Source organism: Protobothrops mucrosquamatus, unplaced genomic scaffold (genome assembly GCF_001527695.2).
Source record: "Protobothrops mucrosquamatus isolate PMUCROS unplaced genomic scaffold, P.Mucros_1.0 scaffold14, whole genome shotgun sequence".
NCBI classification, from domain to species: Eukaryota; Metazoa; Chordata; class Lepidosauria; order Squamata; family Viperidae; genus Protobothrops; species Protobothrops mucrosquamatus.
This window is the reverse complement of record NW_015386401.1, coordinates 2,690,482-2,703,247: the sequence shown is the minus strand read 5'-3', so window position 1 is coordinate 2,703,247 and position 12,766 is coordinate 2,690,482. Positions and strand designations below refer to the sequence as shown.

Genomic DNA, 12,766 nt, shown 5'->3' with positions numbered 1-12,766 from the left:
ATAATATCCCCCAACTGCTTCCCTTGAAGTGCAATACCATGATTTTCCATTTCTATAAGTATTGAATTGCATCCCAAAGTCTCAGTTAAATTCATCACCGCTTTTTCTCTGTATCCTTGTAGATTTTCTTTAGTTATTGCCAATCCGATTTCTGCTTTTACAGCTCTTTCTTCCACTTCCTTCCAGAAAGAGCAATAATTTAATTTGTTTCTTAAATTAAAAATGAAGTCAGTATCGCTATAATTCTCCGTTACCATCAAACAGTGTTTCCAAATATTCCTCAAAAATATTTAAATTAAATTAAATTAAATTAAAACTAATTCAGTGTACAATAAAGTCCCAATATGAATTTTCCAAAGTAGGCTGTCTCACCTTGGTTCTGCCCTAAACTGCCTTATTTTTCATGGGAAAAATATTTTCTTTCTTTCTTCTGCATTGATGGATGGAAGAAGATAAATTCTGGTCATAACCCAAATTGGCTTGTCTCATTTATTTATTATTATTAATTTATTTATTTATTAAATTTATATACCGCCCTATCTCCCTTGCGGGACTCAGGGCGGTGAACAGGCGATACTAAAAACCAGGATAATAAATAAATAGTTTGTTTTAAAATTGAATTAAATAACAGGCCTGTTCTAAAAACACACCCGTAAAAAACCCCCCACTGAAACATAATCAAACTATGCCAGGCCGGCCGCATGGAATAGATGGGCCTTCAGGGCTCGGCAAAAAAGGCACAGGTCCGCAACTGTACGTAGGTCGGGGGGTAGGTCATTCCAGAGGGCAGGAGCTGCCACAGAGAAGGCTCTCCCCCTGGGGGTCGCCAGCCGGCATTGTCTGGCCGACGGCACTCTAAGGAGGCCCTCTCTGTGGGAGCGGACTGGTTGAAGGTATGTGTTTGGTAAGAGGCGGTCTTGCAAATACCTAGGTCCATTGCCATGGAGCACTTTAAAAGTTGTTACTAACACCTTGAAGTGCACCTGGAAGGCCACCGGCAGCCAGTGCAGCTCGCGCAGGAGAGGTGTTACATGGGAGCATCTAGAGGCTCCCAAGATCCCCCGCGCAGCCGCATTCTGAACTAGCTGGAGCCTCCGGGTGCACCTCAAGGGGAGCCCCATGTAGAGAGCATTGCAATAGTCCAGGCGGGAAACAACGAGGGCTTGAGTGACTGTGCGTAGGGCGTCCCGATCCAGAAAGGGGCGCAACTGGCGTATCAGGCGAGCCTGATGAAAAGCCCCCCTGGCCANGCTCTCCCGAGATAAAGGGAGAGCTTTTGGGACTCTACTCCTATCCAGGAGTACTCACCTCGACCCCTTCTCCCGGGGCACAAGGTTCCAAGCCGCTGAACAGCTGCTGACCGCTGTTCATGCTGGCTCTGACGCCTTCCCAAGCGGACGGCTCCGAAAAGAGCCGCCATCGGCGCGCCGTCCCACCGGAAGTCCCCGGTTGCTTGTCTCCTTGATTAGTTTCCATCCGTTGCTTCTTGTCCTGCCTTCAGGCGCTTTGGAGAATAGCTTGACTCCCTCTTCTTTGGGGCAGCCCCTGAGATATTGGAACACTGCCATCATGTCCCCCCTCGTCCTTCTCTTCATTAAACTAGACATACCCAATTCCAGCAGCCTTTCCTTATATGTTTTAGTTCCAATCTCCTAATCAACTTTGGGGCGTTTTGATTCCTTTTTTATAGAGCTGCAACTGAAGGGCTGTTCTCCTAAAACAGTGATGGCGAACCTTTTAGAGACCGAGTGTCCAAGCTGCAATCCAAAACCCACTTATGTATCGTCGGGTGCCGGGTGGGTATGGACCATTGGGTGGGTGTGGCCAATTGCGTGGGCGTGGCTGCGGTGGTAACAGCACACTGGGTGGGACTAAAAAGTTCAATCAATCAATTCCAATTTCGCAAGATCTTTTTTTTTCCCCGCGAGAAGTTGAAATTGACTGATTGATTGAACCTTTTTTTTTTTTGCACACAGCGGTGGAGGCCTAAAGTGAAAAGGTTTTATAAAACCCAGCTGAAGGCCTAGGATTGGGGCGACGGCGCACGTGCCCACAGAGAGGGCTCTGAGTGCCGCCTCTGGCACCCGTGCCATAGGTTCGCCACCACTGTCCTAAAACCACTCCTAAAACAGAAGGCCACCTTTTGAAAGGAGAGCAGGACAGGGGCACCCCATTTAACTTCCCTGAGCCAACTCCCCTTCCCTCTCTGCCTCTCTGATTGAGGAGGCAGGATTTAAGGGGCAATTATTGCAAATGCTCAGAGCTGCAAGCTGGTCTGGTCGGGGCCCAGGGACTCAATTTTCCTATTGTCAGCCAAAGTGGCTGGCACACTCCCTGGCCTGGCGGGCTGATTTATGAGGGGGCTGCTGGAAAGAGGAAGGAGACACGCATGCCGCCTCTTTCAAGCCCTCTCCCTTTAAATAAAACAAAGTGCCTGCCTTGTTTACTGCGGTGCTGGTATCTCAGGGTGGGTTATAAATCCCAACCTGTCCCTTTTCCCTCCCTGGTTGTTATCCCAACAAATTGTTTAGGGGGAGATGCCAGGCAGCTGCAAATAAGCAATTCACAACTTCAGGAAAGTCTACTGCTCACCATTGGAGAAGCCAGCAAAAAAGCTCCCGGCTAATTAAGGAAGACGGGTGAGCAGCAGGAAATCCCAAGCCGAAATAGTTAGCAGTTATGCTGACCCACAAAGAAGAAACAACCGATGTAAGCAGATTTCATCCCTGGCTGTTTTGAAGACCGTAGGCAAGGGGCGTTCGCAGCTGCAAGCCGCAAGGGCCACGTGTGCACTATGGCCTCGTCACACAAATGCCACCGTGACATACATGCCTCCTGACAACTGATGCGGGTAGAGAAGCTGGGGCCTTTGCACGATGACATTCGTACACATGTGTCTTCATTGACTTCCCCCCATGCATGCCTCTGCTGTAGATACAGGCTGCAAGTGATAGGTTTGTTCTCCTACGTTGTGTCCTCCTAGGTTTGTGAAGTGGCTGTTTTGTTTCTCCAATGTATAGATCACACGCGTGCCAGAGGCGGCACTCAGAGCCCTCTCTGTGGGCACGCGTGCCATGCCCTGGAGATGGTGAGGGACTGGCCCCCACCGCCCTGGCCCCACCCACCCAGTCTGCCATGACCACCGCGGCCATGCCCACCCGGCACCCAGTGATAAATAAGTGGGTTTTGGGTTGCAATTTGGGCACTGGGTCTCTAAAAGGTTCGCCATCACTGGTATAGATGCATATGCCTTGTGCGGCATATACCACATTGCTCAGTTTGTGTCGGAGTGTTTTATCCTTGGGGTGGACAAGCTTCTGCCTTAGTGTATTCTTGGGTTTAAAGTTTGGATGTATGCTGTGTTGATTGAAAATCCTCCTGAGCTTTTTTGGATAGTTCTGCAATGTGTGGAATGGCAACATTGCTTCGTTTATTGTTCTCTTCTTTGTCTGTTATGGAGTCCACTTGTCTTTTGAAAAAGCACCTTTGGGACAACCATGACCTGGATGACTGAGAATCTCCATAGACATTTAAGACGGGTTGCCACTTATTTTCCAAACACTATTCAATATATTGGCTTCCCTCTTCAAAGTGCTAACTAATTTAAAGCCTAAGTACCTTAGCGACCTCTCCAGACACTAAAATTGGAAGTGGAAATCCTTTTACAAGCTCTGTTTGTCAGCAAGCAGGAAAATGCTTCGTCCTGAATTGTTTCTAAAGTTGTGGGTCTGTTGCCTTGTTTTCATTGCATTCAGATAAATCAAATCCATATCATTTGGACACCTTTTGGACCCGATCTTATTCTTAAAGAAGGTTTTGAGCTTTGCCTTCTACTTTTTTTTCGGGTGATTTGTTTGATTAATTGGATTTACATCCCTCTTTCCCCCAGCAGGTCTGTGTAGCTCTGTAGGATTCTGTCTTCCAATTATATATCCATAAAAAAAAAAGAAACTTCAGAAGTAGGCTGGGCTGAGAAACTGTGACTGGCATTAGATCATTCTTTTCTATTTTGTGCACTGTGTCTTTGCTTCTATTTGTGTCGCTGCAACTTTGATGGTTTTGCCAAGCTGGAAAGCAGGGTATAAATTAAATCAATCCATCAATAATAGGGATGCTTTTGGGAGATGCTGACAGAGAATTGCTCACATTAATGCTCTTTTTTCCCAGAGACTTGAAAGCCCAGGCACCAATAGGCCAATTGTGCTTTTTTTTTTTGCAATGCAGACACAAGGACCAGAGAGAGGCCATTTAGGCTGGCTTTTGCTGAGAAAATAATTGCAACCATTACTCAGGGTGAAAACGAGCTTCTTACATAAAAAGCTCCTAGTTCATGGTTGTGAATAATAGGGGGTAGCAAAAAACAATTTCTGCCTTCAGACTGGAGAAATCTCTTAGCCTAGGCTGACCTCAAGAATTCTGACTGCATTTGCCCTTTATTCAGAAGCATGTGGACTAGAATCTTTGCACTTAAGAGGGGTCTGTGGTTCGGGAAAGATAACCACACTTGGCCAATAAAGGATTCTATTCGATAGATAGGTAGGTAGGTAGGTAGGTAGGTAGGTAGATAGGTAGGTAGGTAGATAGATAGATAGATAGATAGATAGATAGATAGATAGATAGATAGATAGATAGATAGATAGATAGATAGATAGATAGATAGATAGACAGACAGACAGACAGGCGAGCGGGCGGGCGGGTGGGCAGGCAGGCAGACAGGCAGACGGACAGTTTGGTCTAGTGCAGGGGTAGGCAACATTGGCTCTTTTATGACTCGTGGACTTCAACTCCCAGAATTCCTGAGCCAGCGATGCTGAGGGGAAAGGGAGAGGTTTCCAAGCTGAGCCATGCTGGCTCAGGAATTCTGGGAGTTGAAGTCCACGAGTCATAAAAGAGCCAAGGTTGCCTACCGCTGGTCTAGTGGTTATGACACTAAGCTAGAAAACAAGAGACCATGAGTTTAAGTCCCATTTTAGTCATGCAAGCCGACCGGATGACCTTGGTCTGGTCCCTCCCTCTGAGCTCAACCCACCTCACATCACAGGGTTGTTGTCATGTGGAAAATAGGAGGAGGAAAATGTTTTGGATATGTTCTCTGCCTTGAGTTATTCGTGAAAATAACAAAGGCAGGATATACAGTAAATAAATGAAAATAATTACATGAAATAAGGCATGGGCAAACCCTCTCTCAAATACAGGGAATCTTCGACTTACAACCCTTCATTTAGTGACTGTTCAAAGGTACTACAGCACTGAAAAAAGTCACTTCTAACCGGTCCTCGCACCTACGCCTATCGCAGCATCCCCACAGTTACGTGATCAAAATTTGGGTGTGTGGCAACCAACATGTATTTACCATGTTGCAGTGTACCACCAGGGTCATGTGATTTGTGACCTCCCCAGCTGGCTTCCAACAAGCAAAGTCAATACTGGCCGGTTGCCAGATTCACTTAATGTCTACACAATTCACTTCAACTGCGGTAATTTGCTTAACAATGCGACCAAAAAGGTTGTAAAATTGGGCAAACAATGGGAAGACCGGAAAGACCTGTTAAGAACAGATCATCATGGAGAATATCTATGTAGAATAGCATAGCATAGCATAGCATAGCATAGCATAGCATAGCATAGCATAGCATAGCATAGCATAGCATAGCATAGCATAGCATAGCATAGAGCTGGAAGGGACCTTGGAGGTCTTCTAGTCCAACCCCCTGCTCAAGCAGGAGCAATGACAAATGATTGTCCAGTCTTTCTTAAAAACCTCCAGTGATGTGGTCACTAGGAGTTGGAAATGACCTGATGGCACACAATCCATCAATCAACTGGATCACACTGAAAACCAAATGAAAGATGTAAGATATGATAGTACAGGGAGAAACACATATTCTGGAAGCATCTATAAAATATGGACAGTCCCCTCTGTGCTTTTAAACTCTTTTTTAAAAGAAGATTGCATCATGCCCAGGATATTTCAAGCAAGCAGGATCCAAATCAAGACGATGAAACAAAAATTGAGATATAATTTAAAAAAAAACAACCCCAGAAAACAAATCCTACAAACCTTTGTAGCAGTAAGCATCAAATTTGGATGCTGGATCCGGGAAGCCAGTCCGGTTTGAGAATTGATAGGTGGTCCTTACACCAGGTTCGTCTCCGCCACATTTCTTCCGTGGGGTTCGGATTGGATAGCGCACACTTCCGTCAGCCAGCCATCCTGGGTCACACTGGTCCAGTCCTTCCTGCCAGGCGAGGTATAACTGCCCCGTGGTTGCTAGTTGAGCCCCTCGACTCAGGCAGTGCTTCTGGGCCATTTGAAAGGTCAGCCGACCTGGGCTGGTCGCGTAAAACACTTTTCCTGAAATCACAGGAAAAAACATCATTAGGATGGACCCAGGCAGGACATTACCCTACCTCTGGTTTTCCACTTGTATACTGGTAATCCTTGACTTACAACCACAACCAAATTTATGTCGTTAAGCAAGACAGCTGTTAAATGAGGTTTGCCCCATTTTACGACTTTTCTTGTCCCAGTTGTTAAGTAAATCACTGCAGTTATTAAGTTAGTAACACGGTTGTGAAAACCTGGCTTCCCCATTGACTTTACTTGCCAGGTCGCAAAAGGGGATCACATCACACACACACAAACACACACACACACACACACACACGCACACACACACACCCCAGGACACTGCAACCATCATAAATATGCAGCAAGTTGCAAAGCATCCGAATTTTGATCGTGGAATTCTTCAACGAGTCCAAAGTATGAAAACTGGTCATAAATCACTTTTTTCAGTGCCGTTGTAACTTTGAATGGTCACTAAAGGAACAGTTGTAAGTTGAGGACTACCTGTACATTTACACGTGGTTTTGGAAACATCTAGCTTTTTTCCGCATTAAACATCTAAAAACAGGGGCGGACAAATGACTTTTACTTGGGTTTTGGTTCAGTGTATTGTGTGAAAAATGGATTGATTCAATACAGGTGATCTTCGACTTCATTTAGTTACCGTTCGAAGTTATGAAAGCACTGAAAAAAGTGACTTCTTTTGAATTCTTATTTTTTTATTGGCTTTTATAGTATAAAATACAAAAATACAAATAGTAGGAAACAAAGGGGAGGGGAAGGGAAAGAGAAAAGTGTGAAAGAGAAGGGGGAAAGAAAAAAAGGCGATTTCCGACTCCCTCTGTTGCGGGTAGAATAAGGCATTAATATCAAAACTCAACTTTTTACTTTTCCGTGGTATAAACTAGCCATTTCTATAACAACAAATCAATCAAATCAGTAAAACCCAAAATCAAAGTTTCATTTTTTTCCCCACCTCAAGCACAAAGTCCAGAAATAGTTTCCAGGTAGTGAAAAAAGTGACTTTTGATCGATTATTTTCACACTTTCACACACAGCATCTCCACGGTCACATAATCAAAATTTGGGCACTTGGCAACTGGCATGTACTTAGGACAGTTGCACTATCCTGATCACCATTTGTAAACTTCCCAGCCGGCTTCCAGCAAGCAAAGTCACTTGAGGAAGCCAGATTCGCTTAACAACCGCACGATTCACTTAACAACCAGGGCAAGAAAGTTCGTAAAATAGGGCGCAATTCACTTGACAACTGTTTTGCTTAGCAATGGCTCAATTGTGGTCGTAAGTCGAGGACTGCCTGTAAGCAAATTCAACTCTCTGCCGGATAGAAAAAAAAGTACTTTTATTGGAAAGGGTGGGGGCTGTTTTCAAAGAGGCTCCCTCGGCTCTGGCTGTTTAGGTTAAATCTGTCTTTATTTTTGGTCTGTTCATCTTCAAAGAGGCAGCTGGGTGTTAAGGAGAGAGAAAAATACTTCATTACTTAAGGAACAAAGCCCAGCCTTCTTCTCTCCAGACATAGACAAGAGAAAAGTAGCTAAGCAGCAGGCCAGTTTATCAAAGCCACCCGTCTTTCCGATCTTCCCCTCAAGGCTCTCGGGAGACAGAACAACAGTTTTGATGGCCTCTTTCATTTCATTAGGAACATTTTTCCCCAAAATGGCCGTGTCTGTTCCTTTCTAAGAGGTCGATGCAAGCATCCTTCAGGATTCACTTTTGGTCAACGTGTGGGATTGTGTTGTCAGTGTCACCTGTTTCCAAACAAAGCTAGAGCAACATTTATCAGCCTGTCACAGACATTTTTTTTTGGATTGTAAATTTGCCTGCTGGCATCTCGGGAGCCCGAACAATGGTGAAAAGATCCAATTTCAGGTTTGAAAATGTGATTGATCGGTGGTAAATAAGAAAAGCTCTTGGCAACCTTTCATGGGTTTCAATGGCAAATCAATACACTAATGTTGCATTTAATTACAGAGAACAAATGATAATTGCCAGGGAAGTGGATTAAGGACATCCTGCTCCGTGTTTGAAGACAGGGATTTTTTTTTTTTTTTACAGCTTTTCAATTCAAATGTGTTCCTGTACACTGTTATCATTATTTTTCATGAACAGCCTTTGTTTGCTGATTTCATTCCCTTGGAGGATGTTTTTCAAGATTTGAGGTTTCGGTGACATGTACAAGAATCAACATTTAAATCAGGGGTTAAATGAAAGAGCAGCTGATGATTCTGCGTTCAACTTCATTTATTTCCAAATCTTATTCGTTTTTTTAAATGTTTTGATTCCAAAGGATTTTTGTTGTTGTTGTTATTTAGTTTTGAAACTCACAGTTTTGGTTCTCAAGCTGTCTTTCTGTTTTCCCCATCATCTGTCTGAAATGGTATAGGGTTTCCTGCCTGAGCAGGGGGTTGGACTAGATGACCTCCAAGGTCCCTTTTCAACTTTATTATTATTATTATTATTATTATTATTATTATTATTATTATTATTATTATTATTATTATTATTATTATTATTATTATTATTGTTGTTGTTGTTGTTGTTGTTGTTGTTGTTGTTGTTGTTGTTATTATTATTATTATTATTATTATTATCTTCTTCCCATTTCAGTCCTAAAGATATTCTCCTCTTTCTCCTCTTTTCCCCTCCGTGTTCTCTCAGCCTTTCTCCTTTCCTCTCTTCACTTCCCTCTCACCTACGTTCCCTTCTATGTCTGCTTCTCTCTCTCTCCATCTTCCTGTCTTTCTTCTTTGTCCTCCTCTTCTCCTCTCATTCTCTGTTCTCACCACCTGCTTCCAGCTTTTCCTTCTTTCTGCTCTTCTTTTCTTCCCTCTCTATATCCCACCTTCTGTTCAGCTTCTCTCTCTCTTGTCCTTTATCCAATCCTCCCTCTCTCTTCCCTATTCATTGTTCCTTGGCCAAAGGGTGCTTAGCTACAACTACTATTTCTCATTTCTGAAGCACCAACCAAACCAAGGTTGCCTACCCCTGGTCTACATCATCAGAGTTAATGGCTGGTTCTTCTAGAAGAGAATGAGATGGCCACCTGGCCAGAAATCTAGTCCCTCTTCGGTCTATTTCTTTTTCTGAAACAACATCTCAACCTCTGTAAAAATGGCCAGACAGAGCTTTGTATTATGCCAGCCGGGATAGGTATAATGCGGGAAGCCAAATACTTGCTTGGGGCCAACATCAAACCCAGTTTTGAATGGGACCTCATTCCATATCCCCTTCTTAGTTTTAATTAACTGTAAGTTCCCAAGGATTGGGGATTTCTCATTTGTTTATGTTCCTCTGTAAATATAAGCAAGGGATGTACACAAGATATATGGGGAATGGATTCAGCAGGTAGGATCAAGCCAACTTGCTTAAGCCAACACAGTTTGGGTTTAGGCAGGATTGGGATAGAAGGGAAACGTGGAACTCCATTTTGTAAGACAAGTGATGCTCAGTTGGGTTACTCAAGCTGAAGCCAGCTTCAGCTCTTTTCCAACAATCAGCAACAAGCGTTTCCAAGGAGCTTCTAAGAGAGAGGCATTTCATTTGCTTCTGGCAGGTATCATTCAATCATCAGCCATCTGCTCAAAATAGGTCCTTCAAGTCCATTTCGCTGCTTCCCAGAATGACCAATAAGTTGTCTCTTGAGAAGCCTCAACACTCTGTCCTAGCAGAGTGGCATTTAGAGGCAGATTGATAAATAGGGAGCAAATGTATGATAAAACCGCTTTCCACTTTTGTAAAAGAGCACAGGGCCATTTCCGTGAAAAACATTTCAGGTTTATTCTGCTGTGTGTTTTAGCTTAGAACAGACATGTCAAACTCAAGGCTTGTGGGCCAGATCCGGCCCGTGATGTGTTTAGATCTGGCCCAAAAGCAGACGAGTAGGAGGAGGTGACTGAGTAGTTACCTCCTCGCTCTTTGGGTGTCTTGCAGGGGCAGCAGCCTAGCCAAGGACGGGCAGTGGGAGCCTCTCCAACATGTGGAGCTGCATGGCAGCAGTGACCGCAGGGGCGGTGGGGGGCGGGCATGGCTAAAGCGTCTGCTGGCAAGAGAAGGAAAGGGAGGGAAGGAAAGAGAACGGATGGAAAGCGCTCGGGTTGTGTTTCTTCAGTTCTCACCCCTCCCTGCCTCGTCGCCTTTTCCTCCCCCTCTTACTATCATCAGTGCTGCACTTTCCCACGTGAGACGGGAGGTTCCCATGTCGGGGGGGGGACCAATACGGTGGTGGGATTCAAATACCTGAACAATTGGTCCTCTTATTGGATGCAGGCCTGGGCCTCTGAGGCCTAGAACAGACTTCCGGAAGTGGCATCCATGCACTTCTGGCAGACCGCTCTAGGCCTCGGAGGCTTCCTCCTGGCTTCCGAGGCCTAGAACAGACTTCTGGAAGTGGCATCTGTTGTGTCCTGAGCCTGCAGAAGCAGGCTCGGGACGATGCAAGAGTCCCGGGCATTTGCAAAAGCTGCCCGGGACCAGACTGAGCAGCGCCGGCCTTGCGCGCATGCGCAAGGCGGGAAAAGACTGCCTGCCATTGGTTGGAATTGCCCGGGGATCAGAGGGTATAAATAGAGGCCTGCGAGCCTCTGCTCTTGCTTGTTGTTAGTTGTAACGAGAGAATAAAGACTGTTGGCAATATGCATTGTTTCCTTCGCCATTCTTCTCCGGACATAACAGCATCCATGCACTTCTGGCAGACCGTTCTAGGCCTCGGAGGCTTCCTCCTGGCTTCCGAGGCCTAGAACAGACTTCTGGAAGTGGCATCCATGTACTTCCAGAGGGCCATTCTAGGCCTGGGATGCCTCCTCCAGACCTCCGAGGCCTAGACTGGACTTCTGGAAGCAGTGTGCATTCAGCCGGTTCTCCGAACTCAGCAAAATTTAGCTACCGGTTCTGCTGAACCGGTGCAAACTGGCTGAATCCCACCACTGGACCAATATGATAGCTTTATATGCAACTGGCCCTTTGAGGACAAGCATAATGCTGATGCGGCCCTCAATGAAATTGAGTTTGACACCCCTGGCTTAGAGCATGCAAATTCAAATAGTACAAGTTTGTACTCCATTTACAACTGGTTATGTCGGACCTCCCTGGGGATAGTTACAAGCCAGTTCCGAAGGTTTGATGGCCACCATCCCCACAATCACATAACCACATGTTGGGTGCTCAGCAAAGGGCCCACACTAATGGCTGTTTGCAGCATCTCAATCTTGTGACCACATTTTACAACATTTTTTGCCAAAAACCACCATTAACTTCTGCTTTTCAGCAAAAACCACTGGTTAGCTTAACAGCCACAGCATTCACTTAACGACTGCTGCAAAAAAGGTCATAAAGTTGGATCAGTCACCTAGGTGACCCCATTTATGACCATCACAACTTACAACTGTGATGGGCGGGCTCCATTATGGTCATAATTTGAAGACTACCTGTAGGGCTAAAGAGGTAAACCAAAAGAGGCAACTGGTTTCAAAAGCTGTAGGCAGATGCTACTTTTTGCATTCCTGCAATCTTCAAAGCATGTCTTTTGGACAGAATCCCTCAGTCCTAATAATTAAATCAACAGTATTTAATGAATTTAATGGAAATGAAACCTAGTTAATTCAACTGGGGATTTTTTTTCTTCCTAGCTCCACTCACTTTTTAGTCTCTGCCTACCTTACCATTTAGCAGACAGCCTGTGGCCTGCTAACCTGGGGTGTTAGCTTTGCATATTTTATGCATTCTCTGCCTAAATTCCATCAATTGGAGTCCAGGGGATACAAAGCTAGAGATGGGAAAAAACATTTCACATTCAAAGTATGTCAAGCTTGAAATGCCCTATTTCACAGTCAAAAGAATTATTGAGAGTTTAAAATACAGATAGTCCTCGACTTACAACGGTTCGTTTAAGGACCGTTCAAAGTTACAACAGCACTGAAAAAAGTGACGTATGACTGTTTTTCACACTTACTGTACGAATGCTGCAGCATCCCCATAATCATTTGATGAAAATTCAGATGCTTGGCAACTGGCATGTATTTATGACAGTTGCAGTGTCCCGGGGCCATGTGATCACCTTTTTCAACCTTCTGACAAGCAAAGTCAATGGGGAAGCCAAGTTCACTTAACAACTGTATTACTAACTTAACAACTGCATTGATTTGCTTAACAAGAAAGGCTGTAAAATGGGGCAAAACTCACTTAACAATGATCTTGCTTTGCAACAGAAAATTCAATTGTGGTCATAAGTTGAGGACCACCTGTACTGGAACATTTCCAGGAAAGTCAGAACCCCTGTTTTTAATCCTGAACATGGGATTCCAAGTGAGAAATGTTTTCATCTCTATTACACAACCCCACACAGATTCCAAATCCATTGGTGTACCAAGCACAATATTTTCTCCATTCCCCCCCCCCCCC

The 12,766-nt window shown here is 44.7% G+C and overlaps 1 protein-coding gene across 1 annotated transcript in view; it reads right to left on the bottom strand.

The window, feature by feature from the left end:
* NCAN (neurocan) overlaps positions 1-12,766 on the bottom strand; it is a 79,974-nt gene that overhangs the window by 59,392 nt on the left and 7,816 nt on the right. Inside the window, 1 exon segment of the mRNA XM_029283095.1 lies at positions 6,062-6,355. Coding sequence (XP_029138928.1) covers positions 6,062-6,355 — 294 coding nt within the window.